Genomic DNA, 20112 nt, shown 5'->3' with positions numbered 1-20112 from the left:
ACAAACACACAAAAAGCTAGGAAACCTGGAATGGCCAAGAATTCAAGCCCTATTGCTTGTATAAATCAGAAGGGACTATAATAACAATAGTCCCTTCTTTGGAGTTAATTTTTTAAATTACTCATTCTCTCATTCTGACTCCAAGTTAACAACCTTCACTTCAAATAGGTATTATATTGTTTAAAATTAGTGTAATAAGGAGACCATATTGTATCATGGAAGAGACCCTACACTAGTAATCTGGGAAACCAGGGTTACAGCCCTGTACTGTCGCCAACTGACTGCCAACAGATGGCTGGACCTCAGCATTCTACAGCACAATGATTCTACATCAAAACATGCAATCCCAAAGACACTTTCTAGCCCAATATTGTACTTTACTACTAAAACAGAAACTTACAAAAGGGAGGTCACCTGGTAAAAGATTTGAGTCTAGGTCCAGTGAGAAAAATATACCACCACCAAGAAACATTTGAATTACAGAAACTTCTGTTCCCACTGTCAGCACCTTCAGGGCATATAAATTCAGAGCAGGGCTTCCAGTTAGGGCCACTTAAAACTTCAGCTTAACATTAATAACAACAGACACCTTCTTCTTTAAGGTGGACAACACTTTACAAGAAAGATTTAACAAAATATAGATTGACAAAAAATATACAAAGCAGGAAATAGGAGTCTGGTGTATCTTTATATGGTATAGTCTTATTTTTTTCATTGAAAAACACATGTCATGGAAAAAGTAGCTACTTTTAATCTATTTCTCAACTGCCTTTTCCAAAACAAGTATTTTTCAATTGAAAATAAAAGAAAGCTTTACAAACCATGATAGCCCTATGCTGAAGAGATATCCCTCTCCCTCTTAAAAACAAAACAAAACTATACAAATATTAAGCATTTAATAAGCCTGCCAAATGTAACTCTTAGAATGTATTCCTGCATATTCTAAAAGCTAAGCAATATATACACAAGAGGCAAATTAGGATGGCCAGAGTTTTCTGAAAGGCTGTGATGACTAATATTTCAGGACTGGAACATGATAGTTATTAAAAGAAACATGAGAGGCGTTCTCCTAATTCCTAATAGGCCCATGTCCCCACCACAAAAACTACTACAAACAACATTCAGGGCTGAATTCACACAGTTTAGTCTCTAAGGCCTAAAGGATTTTTCTCAATTTTCCCCCATGTGGCCCATTATGTGAATCAAAGAAATCAGTAATTCATTTGTTGAAGGTCAAATATAAGGACATAATGAGGCCCATGCACTAAAATGAATAAAAAGAATGAACAAAAAGAAACCAAGATAAACTCTTGTTGAAAACAATGCCCCAGAATCTAGCAAATAGTCTAAATGTACCTAAAAGACCAGAATGAGATGACGTATTAGTTCAGTGATCTCATGACATATACCAAACACTTTCTTCCATGTTAAAAAAAAAAAAAAAAGTTCATCTAGCATCTGATGCATACATTTAGAAACAACCCCAATACTGACCAAGGTTTTTCAAATGCCTTACCTCATAACTGGAACTTCTAAGCAAAAGCTAATGAGGCCATCTGGGAAAGATCACCAGGAGGTCTTACTACTGCCAGTATTTCACATGGAACAATCGATAGCATGTCTTAACAAGTGCAAAGATTTCAGCCTCCGAATTCATTTTGTAGCATATTTCAACTAGTTAGCAGGGATAAGGATTGAACCAACAACTTCCTATTTGTGCAAGTAGAATTTAAAGATTATTTCTTAAGAATTTAGTCCTAGTTATTTTTGTTGTCCTCAAAACACAGTGTCCCTGTTAGAAGGAATATAAATAAACACACATTTTCAGATGGCAATTTGGCATTGCTATCAAAAAAATAATATATGCATGTACTCTTTGATTCACCAATTCCATTTTGAGGAATCCAGCTTATAAAATTTGGGGATGCAAATATAAAAATGTCCACTCATTGCACTGTTTTTATACAGGTGAAAAATCATACATATATATATATATATATATATATAGCTGATTAACATGAGTTAGACCCATATACACTAATGTGTGAAGACCCCTAAGACACTGCTCAGTTCAAAAAGCAAGTTTCAGAACAAGTATAGTATTTCTTATGTAAAAAAATTGTGTGTACGTTTGTGTGAATAAATGCATGGAAAACGGTCTGAAGGGATTCACAGTACATAACAGAAGCTGCCCTCTAGAGAGGAAGAAGTGAATCAGTGTATGTGAACTGGGGTATCGAAGAGAAGGTCCGTTTTCTGAAGAGGGATTTTCACCTTTTACTCCACATCCATCTGTATTATTTAAACATTTATGTAACACACATAAAACATTTGTTCTTTATAGAATATAAGATGCAATATCAACTTTTACCTAAACTCCAGAATCACTTAAAGAGGATGCTCAAATAGTAAAACAAAGAATAGGCTGGGCATAAGGTGGTTCACACCTATAATCCCAGCAGTTTGGGAGGCTGAAGAGGGCGGATCACTTGAGCCCAAGAGTTTGAGATCAGTCTGGGGAACATAGTGAGACCTCTCTACAAAAAAAATAAGAAAATTAGCTGGGCATAGTGGCACATGCCTGTAGTCCCAGCTACTTGGGAGGCTGCAGCGGGAGGACTCCCTGAGCCTAGGCGGTCGAGGCTGCGTGATCCATGATCACACCACCGCACTCCAACCTGAGAGACAGAGCAAGATCGGGTATCAAAAAAAAAAAAAGACAGAAATAAAGAATATTGGCAGTCAAAAACATTCTTTGTAGACTATATCCTTCCAAGGAATAAAGAGAAATTGTGGGCAGCATCAATCAACAGTTATAAATGAATATGACAGTGTTTTCATGAAAGAACAAGCATCATTCAGAGAACTAAAGGATCTGTATCTCAGATCTTAAAGAATATAAAAGATACTGAACTCAGAAACATTACTAAAAAGGTGTAATCATTCCAAATATTTTTTAGAAATACAATTTTCACAATGAATCCTATTATTTTGGTGAAAAATGTATACTGTGTGGGTGTGCTTTTTTTATTAAAAAAACTGTATGCATAAAAAGCTAGATGGTGTGAAGTGTTTATTCTTACCTGTACATTTTCTTCTGTAACCTGAATTTCTGCAGTGTAAACGTAATCAATTAGCATCCTCAGGGTCCAGCCATCTACCTCTTTTATTCTAACTCTCTTTGCTCGGCTCTCACTCATCTCACCTAAAACACAAAGGAATAAGAGTGATGTTACAGCAAGACACTGCTGTGGAAGTTCCAGTGCCAATGCACATTGATACATCTTCTTGCCACTCACTGTATTCAACAGGCAGCATAATCAGCCACTTTTTGCAGGCCCAAAACACTCCCCTTCCTCTTCCAAAAGCTTACCTGAGCAAATCATAAAATGTACTTTTGTTACCCACTTGCACCTGAAAATCATATCACAACAATGAACGTGCCATATGTCCAGCTGCATGAACTATTCTTGTGGCTATAGGATCAGTAGCTGAGGCTGTCCCTGCTTTTGGGCATTTGTTGTCTTTATGGATTTCTAGTCATGACTAGAAGAGTAACGATGTTACTGTCTTTGGCTAATAGCAATGAACGGCTGCTGAAAAGGACCCACCTGGTTAGCATTACTCCTTCAACAAACACACAAATGCCTGCCGGGGCATGCATAGCCTGCACCAGACACAGAGGCTCCACCCTCAGTGAGAGGTCACAATCCTCATGCCAGAGACAACGAGAAAACAAATTACCTATGATGCTTAGAGAATGCCAGGCATAACAGGGATCACAATAATAACAAAGAGTTAGTCAATAACAAAGCTTATTACAGAGATCTTCTACCTCAGATTCAGTTCCTGTTTGTCAACTGCAGCAACTTCACGCTGAAGTCATTTCCATACCAGCTTTATTACTAAAACCAGGTATCCTTCCACAAAACTGCCTGCTAAAAAAACAGTACAAGACTTTCTTCCTAATACCCACTTGTGGAAAAGAAATAGGGAAGGAGGAAAGAGAAGGGATGGTCCCTAAGCCAAGGAGACTTGGGGAGAGTAGGAGGCAAGTTTAAGCACTGAGGTGTGACAACATAAGTGAACTATGATACATGGAGACACAAGCAATTGAACGGGGGTGGGGAGGGATTCAATTAAAAAGTAAAAGGACAGTCCAAGAATAATGCTGAGGGCCATGGGCAAAAAAAGATTTGGCTCTAGAATTCACTAAGTTTCAAAGGTAAAAGAAGCATGAGAACGTGCCACTATTCATCACCTTCACTTTAACCCAGCATCTCTTATTAAACCATAACATAGCCTCAAGATTTCTTGAAAGCTCACTTCTTTTTCTGACACAATGCACTGTCAGCAACCATAAACTATCAGAAAAGTCTATGGGAAATCATAATTACACAAAATTCCTTTGTAAACAAAACCCTGGGAGAAGAGAAATAACAATAGTGGTGTACATTTAACCGCGTTCTTCCCTGGAGATTATCTCTGACAAGATCTCAGAAAGAAGCTGTTCACCTCAGAGCTAAAATATCCCAAAAAACTACCCTGCTACTTCCCAGGAAGAAAAACATCTCTTTGTATGACAAGGGAAGTAGGAGAGTTAATGAGAAAGATGTACCTATACCTACATAGCAGGATGAAAGGGGACTGAGTTGTATGTCTGGTGCTACAGCAAATGTTTTTCCCGTGCTTACAGAAAGGGGGAAAAAGGAAGGTCAAGGAATACAGAAAAATAAGTCTTCAGCCACATATAAGGCACCTTCCTCTATCCTATTCTTGCTGGATCCTGTGATAGTCTGTATAAACTGAAGCCTCTTTTGTGCCAAAAGTTAAGACATTCTGGTGATTCCCACTTGGACTTGAGACAAAGGCCATAACTGATTCACCTACAGAGCCCCAATAATATGCAAAGCCCTTCAGGGCCTGGGGCCACACGAACACAAAGCCAAACAGCCAGTACTCAGTTAAGCGTGACTTACCTTAGGCAAAACCAAGTGGGACTTTAATTTACATGTAAGACTGAAAAATAATTAGTTCTCTGCCAAACAGTTTTTAATATTGTAGTTTTTAAGGTATTGCTATAAGATGCATTTTGCTAGTTCAAATATTTGTCATTTTTAAGATTATTTTTCTCCCCAGAAAACTGTATCTGCTTCCAATAAATTCAATTTCAATTATATACTGTTTTGAAAACATTTTAATATTTTTATATTAATTTACAAAAACAGTAAGAAAAACAAAAAATGTGCCCATGACTGTATTAATGGTTTAAAAATTCTAATTACTGTGAATCAAAGCCCACACTAAAGAGTATTGTAAAAGTTATTTATATCTAATTCCAGTTGTTACATTATTACCTTAGTTTTTGCCCTTTGCTGTGTTTTCAGAGGAAATCTTTAAACAGTATGGCTTTGTGAGATTTCTGATTGCTAACGCATTTTAAAAACTATCAATGAGAGTCAGGTGCTGTGGCTCACTCTTGTAATCCCAGCTACTAGGGAGACGGAAGCAGGAGAATCACTTGAGCCCAGGAGTTCAAGACTAGCCTGGGCAACACAGCAAGACTCTGTCCTATTTAAAACAAACAGAAAATAAACTAGGCTATCCAAGGATACTGTACATAGTTTATCCTTACCATTTGTAACCTCCCATAGTCTCTCTAGAGATTATAGTTTCTTGTTTATGTTTTGATCACATAACTCTGACCTTATATCAGACCTCTGAAGCTACATTATGCTATCCATACAAACACCTATACTAAAAACCTGAGTGAGAGTCATCCTTGATTCTCTCGTCTTCCTTACCCACCAGTCCCACAGTTCACCAAAACTTGCAGAATTAACCTTGGATAGATCTCAAATAAATCTTCTCACCTTCTCACCACTGGGGATCCTATAATCTCTTGCTCACACCAATGTAGCCACCTCCTAATTATTTTCCTGCCTCCAGTACTGACTCCACAAATTTGAGCACGGAGTTCAAAAATCCTTTGGTTTCTCCCAGTCCAAGCACACATGTCCAGCCCCTGATTCATTGTCTAGCCTTCTCTCTCTCCTCCCGCTATTTCTAAACTTGAAATACATTATTGAGAAGCTGTTTGTTGTTTTCTACAGACACCAAGCAATGTCTTACCCCTGATGCTCTTGTTGAACATTGTCCTCTCTGTCTCCCCACCCACTCATTTCCCAGGCTAATCTCCACTGGAACCTCTCTAGGTAACCTTATCTGTTGCTCTAAGAACTTTGCAATAGGTGTCCTCAGTTAATATGAAAAAGTACATAATGCACTTCAAGGGTTTTTTATTGTGGTAAAATATACATAACAAAATTTATTATTCTAACTATTTTTAAGTGTACAGTTCAGTGGCATTAAGTACATTCACACTGCTGTGCAACCATTAGTCTACTGTAATCTTTTAACTTTTTACTTGTCTCATCCCAGACAAGTCAAGTCCCTTTCGCCTATGAGCCTGTAAAATCAAAGGCAAGTTAGTTACTTCTTAGATACAATTGGGATACAAGCATTGGGTAAATACAGCCATTCCAAATGGAAGAAATTGGCCAAAACAAAGGGGCTACGGGCCCCATGCAAGTCTGAAATCCAGTGGGGCAGTCAAATCTTAAAGCTCCAAAATATTGGGAATACAGACGTGAGCCACTGCGCCCAGCCTACCACCTATTTTTATACAGGAACAAACTAAGAATGAATTTTACATTTTTTTAATGATTAAGAAAATAAAAACAGAGGGGCCAGGCACGGTGGCTCATGCCTGTAATCCCAGCATTTTGGCAGGCTGAGGCGGGCGGATCACGAGGTCAGGAGACCGAAAGCATTCTGGCTAACACGGTAAAACCCCATCTCTACTAAAAAAAAATAAAAAAAATTGGCTGGGCTTGGTGGCGGGCACCTGTAGTCCCAGCTACTCGGGAGGCTGAGGCAGGAGAATGGCACGAACCCAGGAGGCAGAAGTTACAGTGAGCCGAGATTGTGCCACTGCACTCCAGCCAGCCTGGGCCACAGAGCGAGACTCTGTCTCAAAAAAAAAAAAAAAAAAAAAAAAAAGAAGAGTATTGAGAGGTGACAGCGTGCTGGCAGTCCTCACAGCCCTCGCTCGCTCTCCAGGCCTCCTCTGCCTGGGCTCCCACTTTGGTGGCACTTGAGGAGCCCTTCAGCCCACCGCTGCACTGTGGGAACCCCTTTCTGGGCTGGCCAAGGCCAGAGCCGGCTCCCTCAGCTTACAGGGAGGTGTGGAGGGAAAGGCGCGAGCGGGAACCGGGGCTGTGTGCAGCGCTTGCGGGCCAGCTGGAGATCCGGGTGGGCGTGGGCTTGGCGGGCCCCGCACTCGGAGCAGCCGGCCGGCCCTGCCGGCCCCGGGCAGTGAGGGACTTGGCACCCGGGCCAGCGGCTGCAGAGGGTGTACTGGGTTCCCCAGCAGTGCCGGCCCACCGGCGCTGTGCTCGATTTCTCGCCGGGCCTTAGCTGCCTTCCCGTGGGGCAGGCCTCGGGACTGCAGCCCGCCATGCCTGAGCCTTCCCCTGCCTCCGTGGGCTCCTGTGCAGCCCGAGCCTCCCCGAGGAGCGCCGCCCCCTGCTCCACGGCGCCTAGTCCCATCGACCACCCACGGGCTGAAGAGTGCGAGCGCATGATGTGGCACTGGCAGGCAGCTCCACCTGCAGCCCCGCTGCGGGATCCACTGGGTGAAGCCAGTTGGGCTCCTGAGTCTGGTGGGGCCTTGGAGATCCTTTATGCCTAGCTCAGGAATTGTAAACACACCAATCAGCACCCTGTGTTTAGCTCAGGGTTTGTGAGTGCACCAATCGACACTCTGTATCTAGCTGCTCTAGTGGGGCCTTGGAGAACGTTTGTGTCCATACTCTGTATCTAACTAATCTGATGGGGACGTGGAGAACCTTTGTGTCTAGCTCAGGGATTGTAAACGCACCAATCAGCACCCTGTCAAAACAGGCCACTCGGCTCTACCAATCAGCAGGATGTGGGTGGGGCCAGATAAGAGAATAAAAGCAGGCTGCCCGAGCCAACGGTGGCAAGCCGCTCTGGTCCCCTTCTATAGTGTGGAAGCTTTAGTTTTTTTGCTCTTTGCAATAAATCTTGCCACTGCTCACTCTTTGGGTCCAGACTGCTTTTATGAGCCCTAACACTCACCGGGAAGGTCTGCAGATTCACTCCTGAAGCCAGCAAGACCAAGAGCCCACCGGGAGAAACAAGCAACTCCAGACGTGCTGCTTTAAGAGCTGTAACACTGGGAAGGTCTGCAGCTTCACTCCTGAGCCAGTGAGACTAGGAACCCACCAGAAGGAAGAAACTCAGAACATCAGAAGAAACAAACTCTAGACGCGCCACCTTAAGAGCTGTAACACTCACCGCGAGGGTCCGCGGCTTCATTCTTGAAGTCGGTGAGACCAAGAACCCTCATTTCCGGACACAGTTATTTTGTTACATGTAAAAAAACACATAAATTTCAAATTTTTTTTTTTTTTTTCTGAGATGGAGTCTTACAATTCAACCAATGTAGTGGCTTGATCTTGGCTCACTGCAATCTCAGCCTCCCACGCTCAAGCGGGTCTCCTGCCTCAGCCTCCGAGTAGCTGGGACTACAGGTGTGCACAACCACGTCTGGCTTATTTTTGTATTTTTTCAGTAGAGACAAGGTTTGGTCTTGAACTCCTGGCCTCAGGTGATCCACCAGCGTTGGCCTCTCAAACTGCTGTGATTACAGGCATGAGCCACTGCACCCAGCAAAATTCAAATTTCAATTCCATAAATTAAATGATGTTGGAACAAGACCATACTTATTCATTTATGTATTGTCTATGGCTGTTGTCACACTACAACAACAGAGTTGAGTAGTGGTAACAGAGACTTTATGTTGTGCTATCATCACTTTATATTGCTGCAAAAAGGCAATAAAAAGGCAATATAAAGAAGGGCAAATAACAGGAACAGAATCAAATAGAATTCTATAAATTGCCTTTCAAATGGTGAATATGTTCAATTAAAAGTATTTCCTGGTTGGGCGCGGTGGCTCATGCCTATAATCCCAGCACTTTGGGAGGCCGAGGCGGGCTGATCACGAGGTCAGGAGATCGAGACCATCTTGGCTAACACGGTGAAACCCTGTCTCTACTAAAAATACAAAAAATTAGCCGGGTGTGGTGGTGGGCGCCTGTAGTCCCAGCTACTCGGGAGGCTGAGGCAGGAGAAAGGCGTGAACACGGGAGATGGAGCTTGCAGTGAGCCAAGATCGCGCCACTGCACTCCAGCCTGGGCGACAGAGCGAGACTCTGTCTCAAAAAAAAAAAAAAAAAAAAGCATTTTCTTGGCTGGGCGCCCTGGCTCACCCTCGTAATCCCAGCACTTTTGGAGGCCGAGGCAGGCAGATCACCTGAGGTCAGGAGTTTGAGACCAGGCTGGCCATTATGGTGAAACCCCATCTCTACTAAAAATACAAAAACTAGCTGGGCATAGTGGCAGGCATCTGTAATTCCAGCTACTCAGGAGGCTGAGGCAGGAGAATTGCTTGAACCTGGGAGGCGGAGGTTGCAGTGAGCCAAGATGATGCCACTGCACTCCAGCCTGGGCGACAGAGCGAGACTCTGTCTCCAAAAAAGAAAAAAAAAATACATTTGCTTTTAGATTGATATCAGTATTTGACAGTACCTATCTGTGTGGAGACATTTTCAAAGCTGAAATATGTAAAATTTCATTACAGATCAGTATTAACAGATGAATATTTCCAACAGATTTTGATGATAGGGAAAACAAATCTTGATCCTCAACTAAGTGAATTGTCTCCTCCAAAAAGAATCCCATTCTTCTCATTAGTAGAGCTATAGTAGAAACAATAATTATTATCATATTTTGAATTTCATCAATAAAAATTTGTGGACATTTATTTTCATCCTCATGTAAGTACCTAAATTATAGCCTCAATTTTGTGTGTTGGCCTGCAAAGCCTAAAATATTTACTATCTGGCCCTTTATAGGTGAAGTTTGCCAACCCCTGATCTAGATCGTGGTAAATCTCAACATTGACTCTACATTTTTTATTTTTTTGAGGTGGAGTTTCACTTTTGTCACCCAGGGTGGAGTGCAATGGCGTGATCTTGGCTCACTGTAACCTCCGCCTCCTAGGTTTAAGTGATTCTCCTGCCTCAGCCTCCTGAGTAGCTGGGATTACGGGTGCCCACCACCACGCCTGCCTAATTTTTTGTATTTTTAGTAGAGACGGGGTTTCACCATGTTGGCCAGGCTGGTCTCGAACTCCTGACCTCAGGTGATCCACCCACCTTGGCCTCCCAAAATGCTGGGATTACAGGTGTGAGCTACCATGCCTGGCCTTGACTGTACGTTTAAACCACCTCAAGATTTCTGGGGGAAAAAATGCCCTTGTAGGGGGCCCCCTTGTCAGAGGTTCTGATTTAATTAGCCTGGAGTATAGCTTGGACATCAATATTTATTAAAAGCTTTCTACTGAGACTCAAATCCATAACCAGGCTTGAGAACTATTGGCCTAAATGATGCAGAAGATTGTATACTAGTTGTTTTAGAATGTCATTAAGACGAAAGCATGTACTTTTTTTTTTTTAATGAGATGGAGTCTCACTCTGTCACCCAGGCTGGAGTGCAGTGGCGTGATCTCGGCTCACTGGAACTTCCACCTCCCAGGTTCAAGTGATTCTCCCACTTCAGCCTCCCGAGTAGCTGGGATTACAGGCGTGCGCCACCACGCCCAGCTAATTTTTTGTATTTTTAGTAGAAACGGGTTTTTACCATGTTGGCCAGGCTGGTCTTAAACTCCTGACCTCAGGTGATCCACCCACCTTGCCCTCCCAAAGTGCTGAGATTACAGGCGTGAGCCACCTCACCTGGCCGTAATTTTTTAATTCTAAAAAACAACTCTCAGAAGCATGTGGAACCCAGTTTGAAAACCACTGGAGAAGATCATAAAATTTCTGCTTAAAATTCCTCTCTAATATGGTTTAAAACTACAAGCTGGAACAGTGAAAAGAACACTACACTTCAAATCATTCTGCAAACTTTGATGGAACACTTAGTAATGCCTCCAACCGTGCCAGGCACTGAGGGCATAAAAATGAGTAAGATCTGCTTCCTTCACAGACTGGGTATGGAGGGGATGGGACACAATTAACTAATTATTTAAATATAATGAAATAAGGGCTGTGATAAAGGAAAGTACTAAATGTTACAGAAATAACAAAATTAGGGGCCTTAGCCCCAGCTAAGAGAAATCTCTGGAGGGCTGATTCAAAAGGAGGGGAAGGGGAAGAGTTCTGGCTCTACCATTAAACTAACAGTGAGGATCTCATCAAGTACCTGAATGCCTTTCACTGTGTTTTCTTTTTATAAAATAGATATAGTTCAGGCTGGGCGTGGTGGCTCACGCCTGTAATCCCAGCACTTTGGGAGGCCGAGGTGGACGGATAACTTGAGGTCAGGAGTTTGATACCAGCCTGGCCAACATGGCGAAACCCCGTCCCTACTAAAACTATAAAAAAATTAGCTGGGCGTGGTGGCATGTGCCTGTAATCCCAGCTACTCAGGAGGCTGAGCCAGGAGAATCGCTTGAACCCGGGAGGCGGAGGTTGAAGTGAGATCGTGCCATTGCACTCTAGCCTGGGCAACAAGAGCAAAACTCCGTCTCCAAAAAAAATAAAAAAAAGAGTTAAAGGATTTCTTAGATGAAAAAGTTTGAGAACCATTGTCCAATGTCCTCTTCCTTTCCTAGGCTGTCCTCAAAATCTCACCCATGCCTGTAACATCAGTTACCATCTAAATACTAGTGATTAGGAGTTTTTATCTCCTGTTCAGGCCTCTGCTTTGAGCCTCCAACTGCCATGTTACTGTCTAGTTTTAGACATATAAAAATCTGTATGGGCCGGGCGCGGTGGCTCACGCCTGTAATCCCAGCACTTTGGGAAGCCAAGGTGGGTGGATCGCCTGAGCTCAGGAGTTCCACACCAGCCTGGGGTAACATGGTGAAACCCTGTCTCTACTAAAAAATACAAATAATTAGCGGGTGGGAGGGGCGGCAGGCCCCTGTAGTCCCAGCTACACAGGAGGCTGAGGCAGGAGAATCGCTTGAACCCAAGAGGCAGAGGTTGCAGTGAGACGGGATCGTGCTACTGCACTCCAGCCTGGGTGACAGAGTGAGACTCCGGCAAAAAACAAAACAAAACAAAACAAAAAACAAACAAACAAAAACCAAAAAAAAAACCAGGTATGTGCCAGACTAGATTTTTAATCTGTATTCTCACACTGGTTTTCTTCCAGGGTTCTCTATCTCTTTGAAAAGTACCACCCTCACCCCCCCAACCTACCATCATCCCATCACCTGTATTATCTCTGAAATCCATCCAGATTTCTTCATATCCACTGCCACCATCCTAGTTTTAGCTATCATCATGTTTCACCTGGCCACGTTGATGACCTTCCAGTTGAAACATTTGCATGAACTATAGGCCCCCTTCAATTGGTTCTTCTCACTGCAGCCAGAGTGAATGAGCTTTTCAAGATACATTTTTTCTAATGATCAATTGATAATCTTTTTTTTTTTAAGTTCTGGGATACATGTGCAGAACGTGCAGGTTTGTTACATAAGTATACACGTGCCATGGTGGCTTGCTGCACCCATCAACCCGTCATCTAGGTTTTAAGCCCTGCATGCATTAGGTATTTGTCCTAATCCTAAATTTGTCCCAAATACATCTTAAAATGTATTTAAGACACATGTTAAATCAATGGAGAAAAACCTTTAATGTCTTCCCGTAGCTCTTTGCATAGAGACTAAAATCCTACAGGACCCTGCATAATCTAGTTATAGCACTTCATTAACAAAGTATTTTCAGGAACAAATTTTGCTAAACAAGTTAAACTCTGATCAATTTCTTCATGATGCAGTTAAGCCCATTTCCACTTTCATACTAATTGTTTTTTGTTGTTGTTGTTGTTATTGTTTTGAGACAGAGTCTCGCTCTATCGCCAGGCTGGAGTGCAGTGGCGTGATCTCAGCTCACTGCAACCTCCACCTCCCGGGCTCAAGTGATTCTCCTGCCTCAGCCTCCCAAGTAGCTGGGACTACAGGCGCCTGCCACCACGCCCGGCTAATTTTTTGTATTTTTAGTAGAGACAGGGTTTCACCGTGTTAAGACAGGATGGTCTCGATCTCCTGACCTCGTGATCCGCCCGCCTCAGCCTCCCAAAGTGTTGGATTACAGGCATGAGACACTGCGCACAGCCTATGTACTTTCTTAACGGTTCTCTCTAGGATTATAGGCGTGAGCCACCGCGCCGAGCTATTTTTATTTGTTTTTTAGAGAGGGTCTTGCTCTGTCACCCTGGCTGAAATGCAGTAGTGCAACCATAGCTCACTGCAGCCTTGAACTCCTGGGTGCAAGTGATCCTCCTGCCTCAGCCTCTTGAGTGGTTGGCAGTACAGGCACACAAGACTGTGCCCTGCTATGCCTAACTTTTTTTCTTTTTTCTTTTTGAGACAGAGTCCTGCTCTGTTGCCCAGGTTGGAGTGCAGTGGTGCGATCTTGGCTCACTGCAACCTCTATCTCCCAGGTTCGATTCTCTTGCCTCAGCCTTCCAAGTAGCTGGGATTACAGGCGTCTGCCACCACGCCCGGCTAACTTTTGTATTTTTAGTAGAGATGGGGTTTCATCATGTTGGCCTGGCTGGTCTTGAACTTCTGACCTCAGGTGACCCAGCCACCTCCGCCTCCCAAAGTGCTGGGATTACAGGCATGAGCCACCGCGCCGGGCCACTTTTCAGAATTTTTGTATCGGTGCTAATAGTTACTAGTTACATGTGGCTATTCACATTAAATTTTAACACTTGAATGTTAAATAAAAAATTCAGGTCAGGCGCGGTGGCTCACACTATAATCCCAGCACTTTGCGAGGCCGAGGTGGGTGGATCACCTGAGGTCAGGAGTTCAAGACCAGCCTGACCAACATGGTGAAAGCCCATCTCTACTAAAAAATACAAAATTAGCCTGGCGTGGTGGCGCATGCCTATAATCCCAGCTACTTGGGAGGCTGAGGCAGAAGAATCACTTGAACCTGGGAGGCATAGGTTGTGGTGAGCCAAGATCGTGCCCCTGCACTCCAGCCTGGGCAACAAGAGCAAAACTCCGTCTCAAAAAAAAAAAAAAAAATTCAGTACCTCAGTTATGATTGCCTCATTTCACATGATCAACAGCCACATGTGACTAATGACTACTGTGTTGGGTAGAGTGGATGGAGTACTTTTCTGTCACTGTATAAAGTTATATTGGACAGTGCTGTTTTATACTCTTATTTAATGGTTGCTCACATGACCTGTTACCTCAGTCTGTTTGGGCTACTATAAAAGAATACCTTAATTTGGTGGCTTAGACAACAGATATTTATTTCTCACACTTCTGGAGCTGGGGAGTCCACCAAGGTGCTGGCCGATTCAATTCCTGGCTTATAATTCATACAGTCATTGGTTTCCTAGGATTTTGTCTATAAGAATATTCATAGAATTAGGCTATTTTACTGCAAAGTGGCCAAATGACCTTTTTCCCCTTTGTCTAATCTACCATAATCTTTCCTCACCTTTCCAAATGCAGTTACTATTATTAACATATAGGAGACTCTATCTAAGACTCCCATTCCCAGTCTAACCTAGATTTTGTTTGCAGTATATTTATTGAGTGTAAATGTAATCACATTCAACATTGAGCAACAATGAGATAACTATGGTCTGTAAGAATGTTTATTTCCCTCAGATCACACATATTTGGGGAAAATTTTGGTTATTTTTATAGAGATACTGATACTGTTCTGCTAGAGCCTCCCTTGCTTATTTCTGTCTTACCTTGTTTAGGGCATAATAACAAAGAGGGAACATATACACTCAGTTCAAGTTTGGGTACATTAATCAAATGTGACATGTGTCTACCGTATTTACAATAATACCTCTTGAAAAAAAAGCACAAATGATTAGCTTTTTAAATAGACTTTTACTGTGAAATATAATAAAAGATTTGGAAATGATTTTTAAAATTTCAATTACAGTGTTAACAATTCAATTATCTTTATGAGAGAAAGCACCACATTACAAAAAATACAAAGAAGGACTCTAAAATGCACATGCTAAAATGACTTAATAGTAATTACATTAGCAAATCATGAAATTCAGAACCTCTTTCTAATTACAGATCTAAATCAGGGGTCTCAAACTTAGAGGTCTTCAGGGCTGAGCAGGAACTACAAAGTAGAGAAGTTGTCTGATATAAGAGGGAAGTCCAGTATGCTGTGGCAAACTGGGGAACACATACCCAATCAAAAGACTTTTCAAATTCAAACATTTTTGAAACATTATGTACATCCAATAAAATAACTGTAGGTCAAACTGGCCTATGTGAACTACCAGTTTACAGATCTGGTCTAAATGAATTTCTAATATTTTATGTAGTACCTAAATCCTCAAAATGGCAGATAAATGGCAGACCGCACTTCTTTGAGATTTTATATATATATATATACACGCATATGTATGTGTGTATATATAATACATATATATACGTACATACATATATATACACACATATACGTGTGTGTGTATATATATATAAAACATATACATATACGTATATGTGTATATTTATGTATTTGAGAATACTTAAGCCACCATTTTGGGGGGAATAGATTAAAAAATCCTAAGAAAAGTTATTTTGCACTTTGAATTCTTCAACTGAGGTAGTTTTAGGGATATATATATATTTTTTGAGACAGAGTTTTGCTCTTGTTGCCCAGGCTGGAGTGCAATGGCACAATCTCGGCTTACTGCAACCTCCGTCTCCTGCGTTCAAGCGATTCTCCTGGCTCAGCCTCCTGAGTAGCTGGGATTACAGGCATGCGCCACCACGCCTGGCTAATTTTGTATTTTTTTTTAAATTTTGTATTTTTAATAGAGATGGGGTTTCTCCATATTGGTCAGGCTAGTCTCGAACTCCCGACCTCAGGTGGTCCCCCCACCTCGGCCTCCCAAAGTGCTGGGATTACAGGTGTGAGCCACTGCACCCGGCCTAGGGATATATTCTTAAAACATCTGGTTAAGAGATGAAATTTTAAAAATACTTTCTTTCACACTTTATTTGAAAAAAGTTAGTTATGCCTAAGAATTAAAACTAAATCAACATTTCATTTTTTTAACAATAGAAATTCCCACAACATAGTACATTATTGCTTAGTAAGAAATGTTTATGTGAACAATAATAAAGTATTGGTTTTACTAAAACCATTGTTCAAAAAGCATTCAATCATATAACCTCACTATATATATAATATAAGAAAATCGTAATTCAGTTGACAAGTTTTATTTTAAAAAGTATTTTGTGGAAGAACTTTAGTAGATGTTATACTTTTGGTTAAAACTAAAGGTTCTCATCTGAACATGTAAAATTGCTTATAGCTCAAAGAGCTGTACAGTGTTGGCTTGTTATGCCAAAGTAGTTTGAAAGAAGTTACTACTTTGTCTACCATCAATAACTTCACATTAATAATTTTTAAATATTTGTAAAAAATTAAGATGATAGAGGCATAGAGGTGACAAATGAAATCTCCTTTAAAAAGACTGCAAAGGCACATTATAATTCAAATATCGTTAGTAGACTAAGAATCCCTATTTAAAAATAATTCACAGACAACATAGATTTCAAACAAAACTCAAAAATACCTACTGTAAAACTTCACACAATACCCTAAAATATTTTCTACTTTTTTAACATTTTAGCTGACAGCTAGAGAAGTTTAACATAAAAAGAAAGCACCAAATCGAGCCATATAAACCCCATTTAAGAGAGTTAATAGCTATTACATAAAACTTTAAATATTTTCTGTAAAATAAAGTTTATATGGGACAAATCAATTGCATATGTGTCTATTAAATTTTGAAATTAAAAGCCAAGGCTGTTAAGTATTTGGGTAGTTAGATGGTTAGCAATCCAAAGAATAAGCATATAAAAAAATGTAATTAAAAAAATAAAAATAAAATGTCAGGTCGGGTGTGGTGGCTCAAGCCTATAATCCCAGCACTTTGGGAGGCCAAGGCAGGCATATCACTTGAGGTCAGGAATTCGAGACCAGCTTGGCCAACATGGTGAAACCCCGTGTCTATTAAAAATACAAAAATTAGCCAGGCATGGTGGCGGGCACCTGTAATCTCAGCTACTCAGGTGGAGGCAGGAGAACTGCTTGAACCTGAGAGGCGGAGGTCGCAGTGAGCCAAGATCATGCCAGTGCACTCCATCAGTTAATGCAACAGGTCTTCCAATGTTTCCATTTTTGTGAACTGAAACTTTTTAGTAGGGAGAAATAAGTTTGGCATTTTGTTTTGTTTTGAGACAGAGTCTTGCTCCGTCTCCTAGGCTGGAGTGCAGTAGTGCGATCTCCGCTCACTGCAACTTCTGCCTCCCGGGTTCAAGCAATTCTCCTGCCTCAGCCTCCCGAGTAGCTGGGATTACAGGTGCCTGCCACCATGCCTGGCTTAATTTTTTTTTTTTTTTTTGAGATGGAGTTTTGCTCTGTTGCCCAGGCTGGAGTGCAGTGGCGCAATCTCAGCTCAGTGCAACCTCCGCCTCCTTGGTTCAACCAATTCTCCTGCCTCAGCCTCCTGAGTAGCTGGGATTACAGGCACACGCCACAATGCCCGGCTAACTTTTTTGTACTTTTAGTAGACATGGGGTTTCACCATGTTGGCCAGGCTGGTCTTAAACTCCTGACCTTGTGATCCGCCCGCCTGAGCGTCCCAAAGTGCTGGGATTACAGGCATGAGCCACCGCACCCGGCCTATTGGCATTTTTTTAAAACCCTAATCTTTAGTAAAGTTTTAGTCTAGCAAAGTCTAATGCATTTTATCTGCAGAACACTCATTTTGGTTATTATTATTATTATTATTATTTTGAGACGGAGTTTCACTCTTGTTGCCCAGGCTGGAGTGCAATGGTGTGATCTCGGATCACCGCAACCTCTGCCTCCCGGGTTCAAGCGATTCTCCTGCCTCTGCCTCCTGAGTATCTGGGATTATAGGCATGCACCACCATGCTTGGCTAATTTTTTGTATTTGTAGTAGAGAGGGGGTTTCTCCATATTGGTCAGGCTGGTCTTGAACTCCTAACCTCAGGTAATCTGCCCGCTTCAGCCTCCCAGTGCTGGGATTACAGGCGTGAGCCACCGCACCCTGCCACTCACTTTGATTATTAAAAGCACTTACATTCAAGTAGAGGTACATGTTAAAAGAAAAAAAAAAAAGAAAAAGAAAAGCACTTATCTATGAAGCTATCAGGATATTTTAGAATTCAAAGTTAACACTGATTTTATATATCATAAGTATTTATTTCCACAGCAGAAAATTAGTTGAACACAAGAACATTCAAAAAATAAACACGTTTCTCAAATCAAGTCAATAGTGAAATGTTATAAGGGTACAAAGTAAATGCTGATATATTAAAATCTTGGTTTGATTTAGCAATTTTACTAAAACCCAGAAAAGTTTCTATGAATAAATTAATTTAATAAATTATTCATGATTAAAAATTTAGTTTTTCATAAACAGTAACAACAGACTAAACACTGAATATATGGGATTCCAATAAACAATAGTAAAAACACTTTAACATTATTTACTTCAAATATTATCTTGAAATTATTCAAATGTATTCGAAGTTTATAGTTAACTGATGTGTAACAATGAATTCCAGACCAAATTGATAGCGATTAGATATATTAGTGCTGTCTGCTTGTCCTTCACATGATCACAGGATGAAGCTCCCTTTTGTAAGAAACATCATGGCCACACTGGTTACATATAATAATCCAACTAGTTAGCGTATTTATGGAGGAAGCGGTCAAATGCATCATAGATGGCTTGTCTAAAATTAAATATGAAAGAAAAACTCTAAGTAACTAACAAAAAGGGGGGACAAACAATGACTTTACCGTAAGTTCTTTCCAAATTTATCTGTGGCTTGCAACTTGACATCCTCTCTAAATAGCTATGAAATAGGCAGTTACCCTCCCCAGAATGGGTGTTTGAATCCATGTAACTTTTTTTTTTTTCTTTTGAGACAGGGTCTCGCTATGTCGCCCAGGCTGGAGTGCAGTGGCATGATCTCTGCTGACTGCAACCTCTGCCTCCCGGTTCAAGTGATTCTCATGCCTCAGCCTCCCAAGTAGCTAGAATTACAGGCATGCACCACCTCACCCTGCTAATTTTTTGTATTTTTAGTAGAGACGGGGTAACACCATGTTGGCTAGGCTGGTCTCGAACTCCTGGCCTCAAGTGATCCGCCTGCCTCAGATGCATGCAACTTTACCACCACTACCGGAAAACCTCAAATATACTTCCAACTTATGATGGATCTAAAAGCATTATCTTTTTCTGAAGCACTTTTTTGTGCCTTAGAATATATATATTCATACACACACGCACACACACAGAGGCACGTGTGTGTAATGTGTGTATAAAATAAATTATGAAAGAAAAAGGAACTGATTTATTGTCTTATCGCTTTGTTGAAAATTAATTATGTAACTTTTCAGAATGTAAGATTCTGTTTCACAGATTATGATATAGATGTTTTTCATCTACTATGAACATGTTCCTAGCTACTTAAAATCAAAAGCCTTGGTTTCTCACATTAACTTTACCAAGTATTTTAATATTTCAATTGAAAAGGAATAGACAGGCCGGGCATGATGGCTCAAGCCTGTAATCCCAGCACTTTGGGAGGCCGAGGCAGGCGGATCACCTGAAGTCGGGAGTTTGAGACCAGCCTGATCAACATGGAGAAACCCTGTCTCTACTAAAATTACAAAAAATTAGCCGGGTGGGGTGGCACATGCCTATAATCCCAGCTACTCGGGAGGCTGAGGCAGGAGAATTGCTTAAACGTGGGAGGCAGAGGTTGCAGTGAGCTGAGATCACACCATTGCACTCCAACCTGGGCAACAAGAGCGAAACTCTGTTTCAAAAAAAAAAGAAAGAAAAAGAAAAGGAATAGACAAATTTTATCTTCCATAAGATATTTTTTCTTTTCTT

General features: G+C 41.3%; 1 protein-coding gene across 6 annotated transcripts in view; it reads right to left on the bottom strand.

Moving 5' to 3' along the window:
* Nucleotides 1-15011: 15011 nt before the first annotated feature.
* The window catches only part of ABHD18 (abhydrolase domain containing 18), a 74227-nt gene continuing 69126 nt past the window's right edge, over nucleotides 15012-20112 (bottom strand). For all 6 annotated transcript variants that reach the window (XM_063705529.1, XM_063705528.1, XM_055385337.2 and 3 more), the window contains one exon: nucleotides 15012-18943. In XM_063705529.1, the coding sequence (XP_063561599.1) occupies nucleotides 18892-18943 (52 nt within the window). In that variant the 3' untranslated portion in view covers nucleotides 15012-18891. The remainder of the gene's footprint in view (nucleotides 18944-20112) is intronic.

Source organism: Gorilla gorilla, chromosome 3 (assembly GCF_029281585.2).
Source record: "Gorilla gorilla gorilla isolate KB3781 chromosome 3, NHGRI_mGorGor1-v2.1_pri, whole genome shotgun sequence".
NCBI lineage: Eukaryota > Metazoa > Chordata > Mammalia > Primates > Hominidae > Gorilla > Gorilla gorilla.
The sequence above is the reverse complement of the archived record's forward strand: the minus strand, read 5'-3'. Positions and strand labels throughout refer to the sequence as shown.